The sequence below is a fragment of the Leishmania donovani genome, chromosome 1 (assembly GCF_000227135.1).
Source record: "Leishmania donovani BPK282A1 complete genome, chromosome 1".
Taxonomy (NCBI): domain Eukaryota; phylum Euglenozoa; class Kinetoplastea; order Trypanosomatida; family Trypanosomatidae; genus Leishmania; species Leishmania donovani.
In genome coordinates, this window is record NC_018228.1 from 167348 (window position 1) to 187214 (window position 19867).

Below are 19867 nucleotides of genomic sequence, written 5' to 3' on the forward strand. Positions count from 1 at the left end.
GGCGAGCGGCGGCGCTGGTAGCCGCAGCGCTGCGGCAGCAGCGCCATCCACCACCACCTCCACGGCGCCGGAGTTGTCGAACGCAGAGGCGAATGTGCCACCGCTGCCGACGCCGCCGCAGAGCAACGCCCCTGTTCAGCACACGCTCGTCAGCGCGAGCACCTTCAACCACATCTCCGTCTACTTCGTTGCCCACCAGGACGGGAAGCTGCTCTACACGGCGCCGATACAGAGCCTCTCCGCCAGTATTGCGACGCGCAAGGTGACGGCACACCAACTCATTCTGGTAGGGCGGGAGGAAGTGGATGCGCTCGTGGAGGACCCCTTCACACCGTTCCCGACGATGCCTCCACGGCGTACCCGCATCGCCTTCGCGCATGTTCCGGTTGCCGGCGAAGAGGCCGCCGTCTTCTTCGCCTCGAAGACGTCGCGCTTCGTCGGCGCGGATGCCCGCAAGAAGACCGTTGCCGCCGCCCCGGTCCGCTTCAGCGTCGAGCCTCACCTTCTCATCGGCAACCAGAACGGCGACATCTTCTTATTCAGTCTCCTGCAAGAGCGGATTGTGCAGCACCTGAACTACAGCGCCGGCCGACCGAGCGCGAGCGCCTCCATCGCCAGCGGCAGCAAGGGGGCGGGCAGCAAGCTGGTCTGCTCCCCCGTCTCGTGCATCGCAGAGGTACAGAACGGCATCGAGAAGAAGGTCACGCGCATGGTCGAGTCCGCCGCCATGGCGAAGCGCAACCGCCGACGGTCCTTCGGCAGCGACGGCATCCCGACCGGCTTCAACGCCGTCGCCCATGCCGCGGCACCGTCGCACTACTACTACGACGTTCCCCCGTCCCTCTACGCGGTCGGCTTCGACGATGGCCAGATGCTGATCGTGGGCGTCACGTGCGAAGGCGGGTGGATGCTGCGGCATCTCAACAACCACCACTTCGGAATGCGGCCGATCCACTCCATCGCAGTGCGGGTGCCGTCCTTCTACGCACGGCTGTGGACCAGCTACCTGCCCCCCATCACCTTCGCGGACCGCGGCAGCAAGTCCGAGGTAGCAGCACTGCCGCCCATCACGACCCTCATCACGGTCGAGTCGGCGCTCATTGTGCACGAGGAGGAGCAGCTCGTGGCCGCCATATCGTGTAATGGCGGTTCCATTGCGCTGGTGCGGCTGCCCGGGATGGAGATCATCTCCTCTGTTGCCCCGACCGCCTACAACGCCGTCGGCGAGATTCTGGCGCTGCAGTGGACCGCCACGTCGCCGCGCTACCTGCTGACGCCAGACATCCTCGTCGCCTCCGGCGAGGACGACACGATGACGGCCTTTCAGCTGCTCACGCAGCTCCTCGTGAACACCAGCGATTGGAGCCACCACAATGGCAACGACAACGTGTCGCGCATGTCGTCCACGGAGTCCGTGCCGGCAAACGCCCGGCTGCGCATCCTCGAGAAGAAGCAGTTCCACCGCAGCTGGGTCAGCCGGTTGAACTTGATGCCGGTGGTCGTGCCCGCCGCGACGGCCAACGCAAAGGACGCTGGCCGGTCGAACAGCGGCGGCATGCCGCAGTACCTCGGCGTGTGCCTCGTTGCCTCCTCCTATGACCACCGCACCTCTTTCTGGCCGTACATGTTCAGTGGGCAGCAGCGGAGGGCCGGTGAGGCGGAAGGCCCGGACAGCGCCAACGCTGCGGCATCAGCGTGGAGCGTTGGTGAGGGTGCCGGCAGTGTGGAGCATGCGGACTCGCTGATGTTGGGCCTCACCAGCAACAGCGTCCCCTTCGGCACGATTTCGGTGCCGGATCGGTATGTGCTCGTCGACGGCCCGACGACAGCGTACCCGCTGCACCCGGAACTCGTCATCGACGCTGCGGCCGCCGGCGCCGGCACAAGCTTCTTCCTGACGACAGTGTGCTGCCGTGGCAAGCTAAAGTTCTGGTCCGTCCAGGTGAAGGTCTAGTCGCCCGTGTTTTCTGTGTGGACCATTGGGAGCACTTGATCGTCACGGGCACTTGAACGTGGTGTCTGGCCGCGGGGTGCGCACGGCTCTTGTCGTGGATGCCGTCCGTCACAGCGTAGGACTGCATCCCCTCCCCTCGCTCGTGCCGCTTCTTGTGTGCTTACGTGTGCACGGGTGGCGGTGGTGAAGTGTGTCTGCATCTCCGAGCCAGTGTGTTGGAGGGGCGGCGGCGGACGAGGACGAGGACGAGGAGAGGGAGGGAGGGAGGAAGGGGGAGAGATGCGTAGAGCTCGGTGGGCGACGGTGATCCCTCGCGTCGTCGTCGTCGCCGTCGCTATCATTCTTTTCCACGCGGTAGCGTCAGCTCCCACCTCCTGCGCTCCCTATAGATAACGCCCCGCTGATCGCGCGCCCTTTGGGCTCCACCACACCCCCTCTCCCTATTCCAACCCCATCCGCCGCTTGCGGCAGATGGGGTGTGTCGGCCGTCTCTTGTCGTGTGCAGCATCGTACACGACGCTACTCCATATGGGATACGTCGGCGCCACCGCGTCACGCCAGCAGGCGAGTTCGCCGCCCATGTCCGATGCTGGCGTTTTCTTGCCTTGCCCTCCCACTCCCACCTCACCCCCACCCCGCCCGCCTGGCCCTCCAAACACCTCCGTCTCCCCTCGCCTTCCTCCCCACCCTCTCTCTCTCCCTCGCTCAGCTCTACGAGCAGCTGCCCCCCCCCCCAAACCCACTCCGCATACGTGCACACACCTATACGCCCTTCGTTGCTCACATCTTCACTGCTTTGTGGTCCTCATGCGTCGACTGGCACTGCGCCGCGCACCACGCTGCAGTCATGCCACCCTGTGCAGCAGTCGCGGAAGCGGCAGCGTCTTGAGGCGCCAGGCATCGGCGCTATTATCGGCGACCGCCGTCTCTCCGCCATGCCTCTCTACCACCAGCACCACCACCTCGTCGCAGAGTCTCGCCACGCCGCGCCGCTGTTACATGCCGCTTCCCCAAAACCAAGAGGACTTCTCGGCCTACGCGGAGATCGATCTGCCGACGGAGACGCGCATAGACGCGATTCGGCGCACGGGCATCGCGAGCCAGGAGTGGGTGGCGTGCGAGAAGGTGCACGGCACAAACTTCGCCATCTACCTCATCAACGAAAGCGAGGTGCGATTCGCGAAGCGCAGCGGCATCATGGACCCGAGCGAGAACTTCTTCGGCTACCACCTCCTCATCGACGACTTCACGGCGCAGGTCCGCGCGTTGTGTGCGCTGCTGAAGCGCAAGTACGGCGTGACGGGCCGCATGGGCCGTGTCGTGCTGCACGGGGAGCTGTTCGGTGCCAAGTACAAGCATCCGCTGGTGCCCAAGAGTACCAAGTGGTGCACGCTGCCGAATAAGAAGCGAATTCCGATCTCGGGGGTGGAGATACAGAGCGAGCCGTTCCCGCAGTACAGCCCGGAGCTGCACTACTTCGCATTCGACGTCAAGTACTCCGTCTCGGGTGCCGAGGAGGATGTGGTGCTGCTGCCCTTCGACGACTTCACGGAGGTGTGCTCGCAGGTGCCGAATCTCCTGTACGCGAAGCCGCTGGTGCGCGGCACGCTGGATGAATGCCTCGCCTTTGACGTGGAGAACTTCATCACACCGCTGCCCGCGCTGCTCGGGCTGGGCAACTACCCGCTCGAAGGCAACCTCGCCGAGGGTGTCGTCATCCGCCACGTGCGCCGCGGCGATCCGGCGGTGGAGAGCAGCGGGGTCTCGACAATCATCAAGCTGCGCTGCTCTTCCTTCATGGAGCTCAAGCACCCCGGCAAGCAGCAGGAGCTGAAGGCGACGTTCCTCGACACCGTGCGTGCCGGCGCGCTGCAGCGCGTGCGCAAAGGCAAGAAGGTGACGGTGTTGGCGGACTCGATGCTGCCGAAGCTGGAGGCGGCCGCGAACGCGCTGCTGCTGAACAACGTCAGCGAGGGTCGTCTGAGCAACGTGCTGTCGAAGATCGGCCGCGAGCCGTTGCTGACCGGCGAAGTGAAGCAGGAAGATGTCGTGCTGATGCTCGCGCAGGACGCCCTGAAGGACTTCCTGAAGGAGACGGACCCGGTGGTGCTGAACACGTCGCTGTCGTTTCGCAAGACGCTGATCCGCAGCGTGTACTTCGCGGCGGAAGAGCTGCTGCAGGGCGAATGGAAGCGCGTCATGGACCGGCTAAAGGCGTCGCAGACGGAGATCGACGCCGCGATTGCCGCGCAGGAGAAGGCAGAGGCGCAGTGAAGCTGTTGCTGTCGCTCTGTGGCAAGCCGGTATGCGTCTCCTTGATGAATTTGTGTGTGTGCGCGCGCGCTCAGCAGCCCCTCCTGCTGCTGGATAGCGTGGGGGAGGGGGAGGGGAAGCGAACGTACCCCCGCGCGGATGCAAGACGGCGCGTGGCTGCCGTCAAACAGAGGAGCCGTCTCTACCACTGTTTTGCGCTGCTGCCTCTTCGCGGCGGCGCTTGCATGCTGCACCATATACAGGGAAAAACATGGGGAACCGTGCAAGTGGGTGCCGAAAACGATCGCCGATGGTGGCGGAGAGAGGCGTGCAAGCGTGCGACAGCACGCGCGGCACAAGTGCCGGAAGCGCCAGTTTCGTGCTCCACGTGTGTGAAGTGGGGGAGGGGAGGAGGGGGGGGGCGGGGCGTAGAGCGTGGTCGATGCGGCCTTTGCAGGGTCGCTGCCCTTTCTCCTTCAAGGTGATCTCTGTCCTCCCCCTCCCGGCCTCTCGCGCTCGCACCGATCCCGCTAATCTGGTCATCAAGCACATCACATGTCCGTGCCGGGGGAGGAGTAGAAACTCCCGGCGCAGGTGCACCGGCTCTCCTCGTGCTCTACGTATGCGCCTGCTGCTATGATGTTTGTTGGCCCCAACACACTGCGCCGCCCTCCTTATCCCGCACCTCCCTGCTCATCTCTCCACGTACGGATGGGCACACGCATGTATGCCGAAGCAGCCGTGATCATCGCTGCTGTTGCTGTTCCACGTTTTTCTGGCCCCCGCGTGCCCCACCCCTTTCCTCTTCACGCCCCTCTCAGCGCGTGGCCTTGCACACACGCACACACACGCGCGAGACGACCGTAATCAGCACGACCGCTTCCCTGGCAGCCTTCCTCCTTTTCGTTGCTTATAGTGTATGCGGTGCCGACGCGCTGCTCGGCCTATCCCGTCCTCCCCACCCCCCCGACACACACACACTCCAATGTGGTCGCCCTCGTCCTCTGCGCCGCAGACCTCCGTCGACGTCGCGGCGGGCCAGCGTGGCCGCCGCGGTGTCCCCACCGCCAGTGGGAGAGACGTCACACCATACGCGATGGGGATGGATTTGGCACTGCCGGCCGGCCCCACCGGTGCGCGAGGCGCAGGACGCGTCTCGGCGGCTCGGCGGTCGTTGGCGGACGCAGCGCCGCCGCCGTCTCACAACGTACTTGTCGACGTGGACGGCCTGCGGTGCGAGGTGCGCTCAATGCGCAGCGTGCCGCATGCGCTGTACAGCACCCCATCCGTCTCCCACGTCCTCGCCACGTACGTCCAGCAGCTCATCGACGACTTCACCCGCTCGCTGCTGCTCTGCCGGCCCGCCCAGCGGAGCTCCAGCAGCATCAGCAGTCGCGTCATCCAGGCAGAGAGTGGCGATCCGCAGCGACAGAAACAGCTGCAGTCCACCACCACCACCACACTCGGCGCTGCGGACCTCACGGTGGACGGCGCCCTATCTTCAGAAGACGAGGAAACGTACCTGCTGTTGCGCCTGTGTCACCTCCACAAGGCAGAGCTCCAGCAGCAGCAGCAGCCGTCGGAGTCCAGCGGCGGTGACGCCTCCGCGATGGCGGGGGGGTGGCGGATGGCTGGTGCGAACACAGGGTCTGTAGCAGAGCAGCTGTTTGCACTCTTCGCTGCTGCGGATCGGCCGTGTTGTCGACATGGGCCGAACGGCGGTGCCAGGGAGGAGGACAGTGAGCAGCACGACGCTGCGGTGCTGATGCCACCGCTGCTGTCCTCCCTCTTGCTGTTTAAGCCGATGCTGCACGACATGCGGTACCTGGCGCAGCATCTTCTTCTGCCGCGACACGCCTGGCAACACCACCAGCGGGAGTGGGTCATTGTGTATGAAGATGTCGCCGTGACGCTGCGCGACCGCCTCTCTCGCTACCGCCGTGCCTCGATGCGTAGCAGAGGGCGAGATGGTGAAGTAGTGACCAACGACGAGGATGGCACGGAGGACCGGGACGCCGCCAGCATCCTCACAGGCATGCAGCGGCTGTTTCCGGCGTCTGAGCTGCAGCACCTCTGGCACACCCTATGGGAGCTGCTTGGCGCCGCGTGGCGCCAGCGCGACCGCCTCTGGGGTGCCTACCGCTACCTGCACGGCCCACGCCGTCTGCCTCCGCTGTGTCTGAGTGGACAAGCGCCGTGCGCGGTGCCGCCTGGCGTCCACGCATGCCCAATCATGCGCGAGCAGTACGAGGCGTATATTGCCCGCGTGCATGCCTTGACAGCCTCCCCCTCCCACGCTGTGCCCGATGCGCCGGCGGCACCGCACGCGGAGGACAGCTGCGCCTTCGGCCCCTTCACGAGCGCCGATATCGGCATCTCGGCACGGCGGCTGTACGTGCTGCGGCAGCCGCTAGCGGCGGTGCTGCGGACGCTGCGGGTGTCAGTTCCTCCAGCCGGTCGTGACCCTCTCGTCACCTCCGCCACCGCCCCTGTTGGCTTCCAGTACGTCGACGACCCTGTGCCCAACGGACAGGCAAACACGCCGGCGCCGACGACGGACGCGGCAACGCCTCTCGTCGTCCCGCTCTTCGACACCACCAACCAGGACGCGCAGCTGGCTGCAGCAGCGGTACCGTACGTGTCTCCGGAGGTGTACGTGTCGCTGCAGCAAGAGCGGCAGCGACAGCGACGGCGAGCTGCCTCGTGTAGTGCATTGCCGGTGGTCTCGTGGCCGCCCGTGCACTCCTTCTCTGACGACGTGTGGAACGCGGCGGTTGTCGTGCTGGAGGCGGCGCTCAGCGGCTTCTGCGCGACGGATGCATCCATGTGCCACCTCGCGCTGCCATCCGTTCACAGCAGCGGCGTCGATCTACTCGATGAGCGAACGGCAATGTCGCGCTCCTCGTCATCGTCTTCGGTGTACTCGGGGGTGCTGCTGCTGCTGACGGAGCGCCATGTGCTGCCGAGGGCTGCGGCGCACAACTTTCTATATGCGGCGCTGTACCATCTGCAGGTGGCGCTGAACAAGGGCGGTTGCGAGGATGTCGACAATCATGGCGGCATCGACGGCGCCAAGGCGCTCCGGCAAGGGAGTGGCAGCGGCGACGGTACGGCGGCAGCGGTACTACCATCGCCGACGCGCCTTGCTCGCGAATGGGTGCGCTACCTCTGCAGCGCCTACGGGCCGGCATGTCTGAAGGACGGCGGGATCTTGGCAGAGGTGGCCAGTAAGGGGCTCTGCTGGCGCCGGTCGGAGCGGTGGAACGCGTTCGGGATGGCCCACGTCACGGCCACGACGGCGAGTACGACGGCCGCTTGTGCGGATGGCTGGCCATCCGCCTCGTCGTTCACGCCACTGGAGACAGTCGGCGGCGTGAGCGGCAACAGCCGTGCGCCGGCGGCTGCGGCGGAGCAGCACCGCTCGACTCACGCCGGTGGCGGCCCGTCGTCCCCCGCTTACCTGTCGACCCCCGCGCCGCCGCTCGCAGAACACCTGAGCGGCAGACATCACGGCCCTGCAGCGTTCGCCATGCCCGCCCTTGCAGACACCTCCGTTGGTGTGGGCACACCGGGGGACGCCGACGGTGGCAGAGACGCAGCGGCGCTGTCGCGGCTGCCACAGCGGCTGGATCGCACCTTCAACGCCCTCGACACGCCACTCCTGCGCCTACTGAGCCTCGAGCATTACCGCGCAGCGCCCGAAGGAAAAGCTGGCAGTGCCGGCGTATCGCCCGCGGGACCGAAGCTGAGCAGAGAGGCAGCAGCGACGGTGAACCGCCCCGCATGCGGCGCCGCAGACGATGCCGGCGACTTGTGGGCGGTCCTTTCCAGTTACCTTCGCCGCTGCACGATGACAGCAGCAGCGACGGGTGCCTCAGCTACGCCTGCAGGGAAGGCGAACGGCGCTGTGACGGAAGCGGCTGACGCGGACTGCGTTGATGAGCTGCTACGACTGCTTTTCTGCTGCCTTGTCCGCACAACGCGGTGCTACCGCGTCCACGATGGCGCGCGCACCGCCTTCGCTGGCAGTGCTGCCTGCAAGGGCGATGCGCCGGTGGATGTGGAGTGGTGCCAGTACGCCGCCATGAATCACCCATTCTTTCGCGGCGTCGCCGAGCGCGGCCTGCTGACAACGTACATGACGGCTTCCTGCTGCAACGGCGGCGGCGGCGGCGGGGAGTTCAGCGATTTCGCCTTTGCGACAGCGACTCTACCGGCGCTCAACCTTTATGTCCCCGCTGCGGTGCTGCTGGCCACCGTGCGCGAGATGGAGGCTACGTGGAAGGTGAGCGGCGTCGACGTCTGCTCCGAGCGTGTGGTGAAGCAGGCGACTTCCTTGCGTACGCTGATCGGGGACGACATGCGGGCCTGGGAGGCAAGCGCCGCGGCTCGCGGCGGTGGAAGCGGGGGTCGCATGCATCAGCAACAACAGCAGTACCTCCTGCTCGCGAACCCGTTCGTGGACATGGCAGCGACGCTGCTGCCATCACCGGTGCACCGCGCGCGGCGTGCCCTGGATGGTGTCCTCTCCCCGATAGACTTCGACCTTGCAGCACAGCTCGACCACACGCACCAGCTGCGCCGCCTGTTGTACAGCGACAGCGATGACGCCGCCGGCGATGATCGAGGGCGCGGCAAGAAAGGCGCAGCTGCTGCGCGTGTTCGAGCCTACCTGAAGTCCTTGCTGATGCCGAACACTGAGCGCGGCACGGACGGCGTCGACTCTCACGTCGTCTACTCGCCCTTCTACCCGCTTCCTCCGACCCTCCGCGGAGAGGTGTGGGGGTGCCTCCTGTGCGTGCCGCCATCCGCGTGCGCCCGGGAGGCCCTCCTCGCCCACGCCGTCCACCACACCGCCGCCAAGCCGACGCCGCACGACCGGCAGCTCTCGGTCGACATTCCACGATGCCACGCTTACCACCCGCTGCTCAGCTCCTCGTCTGGATCTGCGCAGCTCAAGCGCATCTTGCGGGCGTGGTTGTACCTCCACCCTGAGCACGCCTACTGGCAAGGGCTCGACAGCGTCTGTGCCGTCCTGCTGACCGTCAGCAACAGGGATGAGGCGCTCGTGCTGGCGCAGCTCAACGCCCTCGTCAACCGCTTCATCGCTCACGACGAGGACTGTGAGAGGCCTCGCGCCTCTGGCATCGGCAGCGGCGCCGTCGAGGTGCCGTTCCAGGATCGTAGCACGATCCCTAGCGGTGACAGCAGTCTGGGCCCGCCCCGCGCCGGTGCCGCGACGTCGCCGCTGCCGCCGGCCAGGAAGCCGACCATGGCGGAGCAGCTCCGCCGCCTCGTGGTCGTGCTACGCTACTGCGACCCGCTTCTGGCGCACCACCTCTTCGACGTCCTCGGCTGCACACCGGAGCTGTACGCCATCAGCTGGCTGCTGACGCTCTTCTCGCACAGCCTGCCGACACGCAAGGTCTACCTCCTGTGGGACCTCCTGTTTGTGGAGGACGACGCTGCCTGCCTCGTAGTGCTCTGCGCCGTCGTCATTATTCACAAGCGCGAGGTCCTGCTGAGCACGGACTTCTCCGGCTGCCTTGCGTCCTTCAGCAGCGGCGCATCCTCCATAAACGTCGCAGCTGCCGTCGGCGACGCGCGGTGGCTGATGAAAGCTGTGCCGCCGTCGGTGCTAGCGCCGCCGCCGCCGGTGTCGTCGGACGACCGCAAGGATGCGCAACAGTCGCTGTATGGCTGTGGGCATGACGATGCCGGCGCAGCCATCGGCCGCCCCCTCGGCAGCAGCGGCGACGACGGCAGCGGTGTCGCCGCGGTGGCGCTCCTCGCCGTCGAGGACGTGGCCGCCGCGCTCGCAGCGTCCGCAGCAGCGATCAGTGAAGGTGCTGACTGCGACAGGGAGGAGGGAAGCAGCGGGCCGCACTGGTTCGACAGCGGCGTCTACCTTGTGGATGTGCGCGAGCAGCCGGCGGAGAAAGCCCTGCGGGATTCGGTCCTCGGCGCCATCAGCGTGCCGCTGTGCACAGCGGCACGTCGGAAGGCGCACGCCTCTGCAGGGTCAGGAGCGGCGCTTCAGCGTCGCGAGGGATCTGATGCGTGCGCCAGTGCAGTCACCGACGAGGTTGGCGACGTTGACAGCGACGCTGCCGGTGCTGGATGGGGTATTGTGGAGCAGCAGGAGCGGATGCAGGAGCAGCAGCGGGCGGAGCAGGACGCCGCGGCGCGGCAGGTCGAAGATGCCGCAGCGGCCATTGTCCGCCACGTCGGAAACCCGGCCATGGCTGCCATCATACCACGAGTCTGGAGGGCCACCAAAAATCATGCTGCACCGCCGCTGCCGCCGCCACAACCATCGTTGTTATCGTGTCCGTGGCCGGTGCACCCGATCGTGCTGAAGGCGTCGCGTGCCCCGCATGTAGTGCTGCTAACATCTGGCGTTGTGGATGCGCACGAGCTGCCGCTCGCCCACCAGCTCGGCGTGAAGCTCAACGCGTGTGGGGTGCACAATGTCAGCATACTGCGTGGCGGTGTCGCCAGCGTGCGGCGTGCGCTACCGGAGCTGGTGGTGCGTCGTGCGCCATCCACGTAGAGGGCGTGCTCGGTTTCTGCTTGCTTGCTCGGCCCCGCCGCCGCCGGCGCCGGCCTTGCCTCCAGCTTGAAAGACGATGCAAATCGCTCACCTAACGGCTCGCCCGCCTTTCCGCTCGAGGGCTATAGCTATCTACCTATATATATATATATACGTCATCATGCGCCTCGCGGACATGGTGGCAGGGTGGGGGGGGGGGGCGGGGGTTGCTTCACGGAGGCAAGGGCCGCTGTCCTCTGCTGCTTCCCTTTCCACCGGCCACCACGGCCGCACACGGGCGACCACGTGACCCTGTACCACTACTCGAGCGACCGCCGATGTCGATGGTTCTACGAGCAACCCTGCACGCCCTCTCCTCCATCTCGCCCCCTCTGGCCGGTGTGCACACGCGTTTCCGTCTGTGCCTACGCGTGCGCGTACTCGGGCACACACACACACACACACACGTATCCGCCAGCCAAGTTCGCCACCAAGCATTGAGCAGCAGGACGAAACCGTCCCCTTCCTTGGCGCGCGCGCGGACGCAAGCATCTTGACATACACAATGGTGCAGCTCACCATCACCAACGCCAGAGGAGCAACCCTGTGCCGAGTTAGCCTCCCCGCCAACGCGACGGTGCAGCAGCTGCTGCTGCAACTCACCGTGGCGAAGCCGGAGCTGCGCCATGCACAAGCGATCCGCAATGATGCCCGTCACGTGACGCACCGCCTCACGCCAGCATCTACCACCACCACAAGTGGGCTCTCATCCAACGCACAAACACTGTTGCAAGCGGGCCTAGTTGGGCAAGGTGCAACGGCGGAGACGTTGGTAGTGCTAACGGCGGATGATGCTCCTGCCGCGGCGTCATCGGCTGCAGCGGCGGCACCATCCCCAACGAAGGCCGTCACAGCACGCATTCTGGATCTGTTCGGGTGCGCCTCGGCGTCTCCGTCGGCAGGGGTGCGGCCCCAAGCCAGTGCCGACCCCAGCACGATGGACGAGCGCCAGCTAGAGCTGCAGCGCCGCATCTACGCTCAAATCCAGCAGCAGCAGATAGACGAGAATCTGGCCAACGCGCTCGAGTACACGCCAGAGGCGTTCGCGAAGGTAGCGATGCTCTACGTGCCGTGCACCATCAACCAGGTGCTAGTGAAAGCCTTCGTCGACTCCGGCGCGCAGAACAGCATCATGAACAAGCGCACGGCGGAGCGGTGTGGGTTGATGCGGCTCGTCGACGTCCGCATGCGTGGCGTCGCCGTCGGAGTAGGGCGGCAGGAGATCTGCGGTCGCATTCACATGACCCCTGTGAACCTCGCAGGCATGTACATCCCCTTCGCCTTCTACGTGATCGAGGACCAGGCAATGGACTTGATCATCGGTCTCGACCAGCTGAGGCGCCATCAGATGATGATAGACCTCAAGCATAACTGTCTCACCATCGACAACATCAACGTCCCGTTCTTGCCGGAGAACGATCCGCCTGCGTTGACGGCGCTGGACGACGACGAGAATGCTATGCACGCGCCGCGTCACCAGGACCCGGCAGCGACAGCCATCCCTGCTTCCATCCCTGCTGCACCGGTGCTCTCGGAGGGCGAGCGGCAGGCTCGGATTGAAGGTTTCATGACGTTCTCGGGTATAACTGACCCCACGCAGGCGGCGGAATTGCTGGAGGCCGCCGACTGGGACCCCAACGTGGCGGCGGCGCTCCTCTTCGACACGTGAAAGACAAGGGAGGCGCCCACCCCGCCCCCACGTGCCCGCTACCGTTGCGCCTGTCTCCCATCTCTTCTTTATTGGATGCAAAACCGTGTCTTGTGATCGTCACTGGCCACTCACCACCTCCTCCGTGGCATGGGCCAATGCTATTGCCCACGCCCACGGGCATTCACGTCGCGCGTGCGTGTGTGAGGGTACGTGTCCTGCCTCTTCCCTTCCCTTCCCTTCCCACCCACCCGCTTACCGCTCTTGTTCTCCCCCTCTCCCCCTTCTCCCCCTCTCTCGTCTTCTTACTCGCACCCTCGCTCACGGCGCACACGCACGCACGCACGCGCACACTAGAAAGCGCATCGCCTTCATCTGTGCTTGCGCGTGGCCCATCGGCAACGCACTCGTTTTTCTCCGTTCGGATCTGCGGCCAAGGACGCGCTGCACGTGCCACTGCCGCTCTTTCGCCTCTTTCTCGCCCACTGCGCAACGCAGCCCGCCCAACTCGCGTCCACGCACGCAAGGAGCGGGTGGGGAAGGGGGAACTCATGGCGTCCTCAGCTCCATCCAATTGCCTGAGCGGCGCGGCCGCCACCGCCACCACCCCCACCGCTGCCTCTCACGCAACGGCCAACTCCGTCGGCTTCATGCCCAAGATGGCGAGCCCACTGGCGCACGGCACTGCGAGCAACTACGTCCTCAGCGACGCGGCCGCCAGCCCCGCCGCCTCCCCTTCCCACAGCGCAGGCGCCATTCCGCAAGAGCAGTCGAAGATGCTAGCCGGGATGCTGGCGAAGCTGCCGGAACTTGACCTAGGCGAGATGTCGCGCGTGAAGAGCTGTTTCTCTGCCGTGCTGGGCGAGGGACGCGAGAACATCGTCAACGCGCTGGAGCTGCGCGTGGTGCTCGGCGAGCTCGGCCTCTATCCGAGCGAGACGGAGCTCAACCTCATCCTCCGCGCCTACCGTGACCGCGTCAACCTCGTTACGCTGACGCAGTACCTGCGGCTTTATAAGAAGGAGTTCTGGGTCAATCACGCGGCGGCGGCGGCGGCGGCGGCAGCAGCAGCACCAGCAGCAGCGGTGGGCGGAGCCGGCGCTGCACACAGCGCGTCACTGTCTGTCGCTCCGCACTCCTATAAAGCGTTCAGTGGAAGTCATCCTATGGCCGCGGCGAGAGCGGGGGCCTTCGGCGTTGGCGGTGGCAAGGACGAGGACACGTTGAAGGCCTTTGTCGCCCTTGGCGGTGAGGAAGACGGCAGTGGCGAGATCCTCGCGTCGACGCTGCGCGACGCCATTCGCGGCTTCGGGCTCACCATCGACATCGACTCGATGATTCGCACCGTCGACGTGCACCACTCCGGCGTGCTGGACTACGTTGACTTCTGCGCCTTATGGTCGCAGCCGACGAGCACGTCCTCCGAGTCCGGCGAGGCCGGCGGCGCGGGAGTGTCCATGGGGGAAGCACTGCTACGCGGATCGGTCGACAACGCTGGGTCCGACGCCTACCGCCGTCGCTCGTCGGACGGAAGCGCAATGAGCGACACCCATCAGCGCCTCATGTCCTTGCTGGCAGCCACGCCGCGACTCACCAGTCTTGCAGGTGGCGTGCTGCGCCGTCGATCACAGACGATGGCGCAGGCACCGGAGCAGGCCAGCACGTCGCCCCGCGCACGCCGTTGCTCGCCGGGTGGCACGCAATTTTCTCAGAACACGAACAGCCGTGCCACGACAGCGGCATGCGGCCCGCGGGCGGGCGGCACCGGTAATGGCCGCGGCTCTGATGGCGCGACGGCGTGTAACTCGATTCTCACGCCGCCGCCGACGCCTATCACAGACGAGGAGCACATGCTACTCGTGGAGATGTACCTGTTCCCGGAAAAATACAAGACAGTGCGGCGGGCACCGCGCTTCGCTGCCGCCTCCGGCGGCAGCCCACCAGCTCACGGCGCGGCGGGCCGTGAGGCAGCGCAGCACTCCGGCTCGTTGTATCAGAAGCGTCTCTCGCGCCCGAGCGTGAGTGGCTCGCGCAGTCGCAGCCGCCGCCAGGCACGCGGCTTGGGCAACACCAGCGGCGGCGCCTCCGCCATCCGCGCCACCAGCAACACCGCGGGCAGGAGGTGCAAGAGCAGTGTAGCTGGCGGCGCGGATGGCGGAGGCGCCGCCGCTGACTTCTTTCCGCCGAAGTCCAGCAACGTCTACCGCCCGCCGAGCCCGATGATCCTGTCGATGCGCAACAGTACCGCCTATCGCAACCGGCTGAAGCGGCTCGAGGAGCAGAAGCGGGAGCGCAAGGGGTGGAAACCGCCAGCGGGGACAGCGGCAGCGCAGCAGCTGCAGCATCGGATCTCGTACGCTGCCACCGCGACGCGCGGCGGTGGCGATGGTCCGGGCGACACGGAGCACATGTCCTCTACGCCTCCGCCAAAGATGTCGACGTGGTAGCGAAGGGGTTCGTGGATGAGGAAGACGGAGGAGGCGGTGGCTCTCACACAGACAGCTACGCACGGAGGCACCCGTCGGCTTACTCCAATGGCGCGTCTTCAACGCTGCTGAGGCGCACACACGCGCTCGTTCCTGTGTTCCGCAGCGCGTTCGGTTGCTGGGTTGGAAAGATGAAGCATGCTCTTCTTAACTCCTTGATGTACAACTATAGGGACAATAAGCGACGGCAACGGCCTCACGCCACGCCTGCCCTCCTCTGTTCCTACCGGAGCGCGTGGGTGCCGGTGGACGTGTTCAAGTCAGAGGAACGGGACAGAAAGATCTGTGGTGCGCAACGGCAGAGGTACACCGTACACACACACACACACACACACAGAGAGAGAGAGAGGCGGGGGGCGGGAGGGGGTGCGTGTGTGTGGGTGTGTACGGTGTGTGTGTGTGTGCGCAGCAAAATGATGGAGGATGGTCATCGGGTCGCCATCCCCCCCCCCATCCACTCACCAAGCACCCTGCGCATGCCGCTGGTCCCCTTGCCTGGGTGCACGTCTTTTTGTATATATGTGGCTGGGCTCACCTCTTGCGCAGCTGCCATGGCTGTGGTGGTGGTGGGATGTGGAGGAGAGGGCCTTGGGATCGTTCCGATGAGGACTTGGAGTCCAAAACAACGTAAGGGCGAGCATGCCGATGTACACGTAGAAGTTGCTCCCTTCTTTCTTTTCGATTATGACCTCCTCGCAGCAGATGTGCATCAGCAACAGCAACGGTATCAGCAACAACGGCGCGTATGTGGTGGGCGAGGGGGCAAGACCCAACGACATACCATCAGAAGCCACGCACACGGCATCGCGGCGAGATGTGGCATACATCGCCCGCCCGCCCCTCTCTCTCCCTTCTTGCTGAGACACCCGCAACGAAAAGGTAAGCGGCTCATGTGCGGCAACGGTAATGGCGGAGAGCGAAGTCACTGGTGCGCTGTGTCGGAAAGGAGGGGGGTCGGATGATCACAGTGCCATTGTGATGGCTCTGGATCGCCTCCGCCTCGCACCGCCACCGTCACTGCCATGCTCCTTCCTCTGCCTCACCTCTCTTCTCCGCGGCTACGGCGCGACTCACATGCACACCACACACACACACACACACACGCGTCCGCAACATCAGCCGTTTCGCTGCGACACACCGCAACGAAACTGCCCCCGCAAAGGTCGCTACAAACCACTCTTCATACCATACATCTCCACACACACACGCGCGCGCGCGCACCATTGGGGGCGAGCCTCCTCGCTCCTCGCGCACGGGGTCACATCCATCACGGACGGGGGGAGGGGCAGACGGCGAAAAGAGAACGAAAAGAGGTGCACAGGCACGCGTGGCGGAACCGAGTTCGTCTTTGCGGTGGAGCCGTTGGAAGCAGGAGGCGTGCGCGCGTGCTGCACGCGTCCAACGACATCGCCGCCTACCCACCCCATCACCGTCTGTATGTGTGTGTCTGTCTGTCTGCATGTTGGTGTGGGCTCGTGTTTCTCACGTGAAGTACACCAGTGCCACGGATGCGCACAAGCACACACGGAGATAGGGAGAGAACGATCCATTATCATCCCATCATCGTCCGCAGCAGCGCGGCCCTCCTGTGCTTCTCCGTCTTGCCGTCGGTCTCTCACGTGTCCAGTGTGTCTCCGTCTCTGTGCTTCCGCTTGCTTGATCCGTACGTGGGGAGGACAAGGCCTGGGCGAGTGCCCTGTAAAAAGCGCGAGATCACACACTGCCCATGGAGGAGGCCCCCTGCTCCTCCAAGACGGACACCGGCGCCGCGACTGAAGCGAAGACGAGTACGACAGCGGCAGCTGGGGCGAGCAGCAGCACAGGTGTGGTGAAGGCGAAGTCGTCGTATCGTGAGCTGTGCAGGCCGACGTCGCTCTTCCCCCCGCCCGCACTCTCTCATGCGACGCCGGATGGAAGCAACCGAATCAGCACGCCGAGCAGCTCGGCGCCGCCGCCGCCGCCGCTGTCGCCGACGCTGCGTGACCGCGCGGCCGCTGTGAAGGAGGGCGGCCACAACACGAACAGCAGCGGTGCCGGTGGCTCCCGTCTCTCTGGCACGAGCTGGGCGCGCCTCACAACGACGAGGCGCGTTAGCCGGACCACAGAGGCCCTTCGCCCTCCTCCTCTTGTGCTGCACGCCACCGAGAACGACGCAAGCAGCGGGCAGGGTACGACGGTGGCAACGACTGAAGGTGCAACGGCCGCCACGGTGGAATCTGGCCACCCGCGCGTGCACAACCGCAGCATCACCTCCACGGAAGACCTTCAACTTGCCGTCGCCGTCCCGTACTGGACCTCGAGCCTTCACGACATGCTGGCGCCATCGCTACTCACCGCGGCAGCAGCAGCAGCAGCGGTGACGCGTTTCGCTACGCATAGCAGCAGCCGCAGAAACGCAGTTACCGGTAGCGGCGCGCGTGAGCCATGTTCTTCACCACGCGCCTGCCCTATGCAGAGAGCGATGCAGCACGCCCTCGCGCATGTCTTGCAGCGAGAGCGGGTGCGAGCGCTCATCACCCGCGCCTTGCACTTGTGGCACCTGCACTGCGCACTTCGGCGGCACGGACGGCAACATGGCGATAGAGAAACCGCCGATGGAGTGGAGGGGCGACGAGAGGCGCCGTCACCGACGTCCCGCGTCGGCCAAAGACGTCAAGGCAAGCCGTCGGCATCCCGGCTGGCGTGGACCCCGCTCGGTGACGTCGGCATCGGCGTGCGCTGCGGCGGCATCGCCTCCGACGAAGGCACCGTCTACATCGATGCCGACGGTGAGGAGGAACTGCACGACGTGGACGACGGCGCAGAGGTGCCACGGCACACAGAGCTGCAGCGGTGCCAACAGCAGCGGCATCACCGCGGCCGCCGTACCACCGACGGCGACTCCAGCCTGTCGGATGCGGGCGCCCACGTGGACGGTGCTTACGACCGTGTCGACAACCCAGGCACCTCGACGCGGCCGCTGGCGCCAGCGAGCCGCAGCAGCGTCGCCCCCGTCATCGGCGCCGCATCCCGGGCCACCAGCATTGTCCCCCCGCTCTCGGCGCTGAGCAACGCGTCGCAAAGCCAGTCGCTGGCTCGCGACATGTCGTTCACGTCGGTGAGATGGTCGATGAGTTGTCCGTTCCAGACACCGCTGCAGCCGCAGCGGCAAGACGAGCTGTGCAGCACATCTTTCCCCCAGACGCCAGTGGCGGCGTCCGTGCCAGAGAGCAGAACCGCCGACGGCGCCGGGGTCTCGCTCTCCGTCGGCGCTGCAGCGCTCGCCGAAGCAGCAGCCGGGTCGCTAGGGAGCGCGGGCGCCACAGGAACCACCGTGACCGCGGAAGCGGCAGCGGAGCGGCGGAAGCGCATCGTGCAGAACCCCCTCTCCAGCAAGTCACCACGGAACGCGTCACCGCACCAGTGCCTCCACAACTGGCTCTCCAGCGGTGTCGGTGGTGGTTCAACGTCGAGCTTCGATGACTCGGGCTCCCGACCGCAATCGTGCTTGCAGTCGGACAGGGAGGCGATCGCTGCGCAAGGGGGCCCCCCCTTGTGTCTGCGCCGCCTACGCAGCGGCGCTGGCGGCGGAGCGGGACTCATCGCGAGCGACTCGGAGGACCGCAGCATCTCATCGCTGATAAATACGCCGCAGGGCCGCCAGACGGACGCTGCCAGTAGCTGCAGCGGTGCTTGGGGGCCGTTGAAAGACGGTGACTCCACACACAGCGACAGCACGTCACCGATGCCGACGGTCACAGCAACGACGGTTCCTCAGCTGCTGGCGCGCGAGGCGGAAGACCGGCTGGCGTTGCAGACAACAGAGGAGCGACGGCGCCTCCGCCTTCAGCGCGGCATGTCCGCCGTTATGGATCAGCTCATGATGGCGGCGCTACATCATCGATCGGGTGAGCGTGGCTTGCACCCCTCGTTGCGCACCTCCACCGCACCATCGCCGGTGCTTTTAGAGAGCGACGACGGTTGTGGCATGGACTTCCTGTGCGCCTGCACTGCGGAGACGCAAAATGAAGGCACCACGAGGGGTAGCGCAGGGGCCATCGAACCAGCAGCATCGGCTCGCGAACCCCGGCCCTCCTTGCCACCTCCAGTCCTGCAGGCCGCCACGTCTAGGAGAACGCAGCAGCGATTGAATTACGACGGTGATGTGGAGTGCACGCAGCAGCATCTGCAACGAAGTGGGCGCATCGAGGGGGAGGAGGGCTGCCTGTGCGACGTGACCGCCAAGAATGCCGAGCGTTGCGTGAGCCGCGACAGTGCCGAGGCGGTTGATATGGCTACTAGTCCTAGCAAGTGCTCATCGCAAACCTTGGGGTCCACAAGCCAGTGGGGCGCGCACGTGCTCGACGCCGTCACGATCACAACAGACAGTCATAGCAGCGTGGTTTTTCCAGTCACGAGCATCGCGCCGACGTCGCACTTCACGCCCTGCTGATGCCGTCATCCGCGTTCTCGTAGAGAGCTCGTCTTCGCGCGGCGCGTAACGGTGAACAGCGCTGAGAAGCGCGTCTTTTTTTGTTGTTGTTGTTTCTCTGTTCGTTGCTCTTCTTCAGCCGTCTCGCTACAGCACTCATGACGGGGTGGTTGGCGCATCTGCAAAGTCTGTGCCACGCGAGGAGGGACACCGTGAAAGGCGACGCTGCACAGGGATAGAAGTGCCGCGGCGACGCTCGGCGCATCTCCCCACCCCTCCCCTTCTTCCCCACCCACCCGTGCTGGATGGCGAGAAAGAGGCTGCCCGCATACCTGTCACGCGGTCCAGCAAGCCTGGACGCGCGTTGTCCAAAACCGAAGGTGCACGCCGACGTGAGCGCCCATGTGCGTGGACGAAGGCTCTGCGCCATGCCATGGAAGAGGAGGAGGAGGACGACGACGACGACGACGATCGCGTCACACGTGTGGAAGCGAGCCCGAGCGCTCACGGCGCGTGGACGACG

The 19867-nt window shown here is 65.6% G+C and overlaps 5 protein-coding genes across 5 annotated transcripts; all 5 read left to right on the forward strand.

Moving 5' to 3' along the window:
• Positions 1 to 2953: 2953 nt before the first annotated feature.
• Positions 2954 to 4228, forward strand: LDBPK_010610 (mitochondrial RNA editing ligase 1; the record flags this gene model as incomplete). Its single annotated transcript, XM_003857826.1, has 1 exon — positions 2954 to 4228. The coding sequence occupies one exon, from the start codon at positions 2954 to 2956 to the stop codon at positions 4226 to 4228; it is 1275 nt and encodes a 424-aa protein (XP_003857874.1).
• A 1075-nt stretch (positions 4229 to 5303) lies between these two features.
• LDBPK_010620 (hypothetical protein, conserved) lies at positions 5304 to 10760 on the forward strand (the record flags this gene model as incomplete). Its single annotated transcript, XM_003857827.1, has 1 exon — positions 5304 to 10760. One exon carries the CDS (start codon positions 5304 to 5306, stop codon positions 10758 to 10760), a length of 5457 nt encoding a protein of 1818 aa, XP_003857875.1.
• Positions 10761 to 11736: 976 nt separating this feature from the next.
• On the forward strand, positions 11737 to 12468 carry LDBPK_010630 (DNA-damage inducible protein DDI1-like protein; the record flags this gene model as incomplete). Its single annotated transcript, XM_003857828.1, has 1 exon — positions 11737 to 12468. One exon carries the CDS (start codon positions 11737 to 11739, stop codon positions 12466 to 12468), a length of 732 nt encoding a protein of 243 aa, XP_003857876.1.
• A 638-nt stretch (positions 12469 to 13106) lies between these two features.
• On the forward strand, positions 13107 to 14894 carry LDBPK_010640 (hypothetical protein, conserved; the record flags this gene model as incomplete). The annotated part of the gene is made up of 1 exon (XM_003857829.1): positions 13107 to 14894. One exon carries the CDS (start codon positions 13107 to 13109, stop codon positions 14892 to 14894), a length of 1788 nt encoding a protein of 595 aa, XP_003857877.1.
• Positions 14895 to 16659: 1765 nt separating this feature from the next.
• On the forward strand, positions 16660 to 19365 carry LDBPK_010650 (hypothetical protein, unknown function; the record flags this gene model as incomplete). The annotated part of the gene is made up of 1 exon (XM_003857830.1): positions 16660 to 19365. The coding sequence occupies one exon, from the start codon at positions 16660 to 16662 to the stop codon at positions 19363 to 19365; it is 2706 nt and encodes a 901-aa protein (XP_003857878.1).
• Between the last annotated feature and the right edge of the window lie 502 nt (positions 19366 to 19867).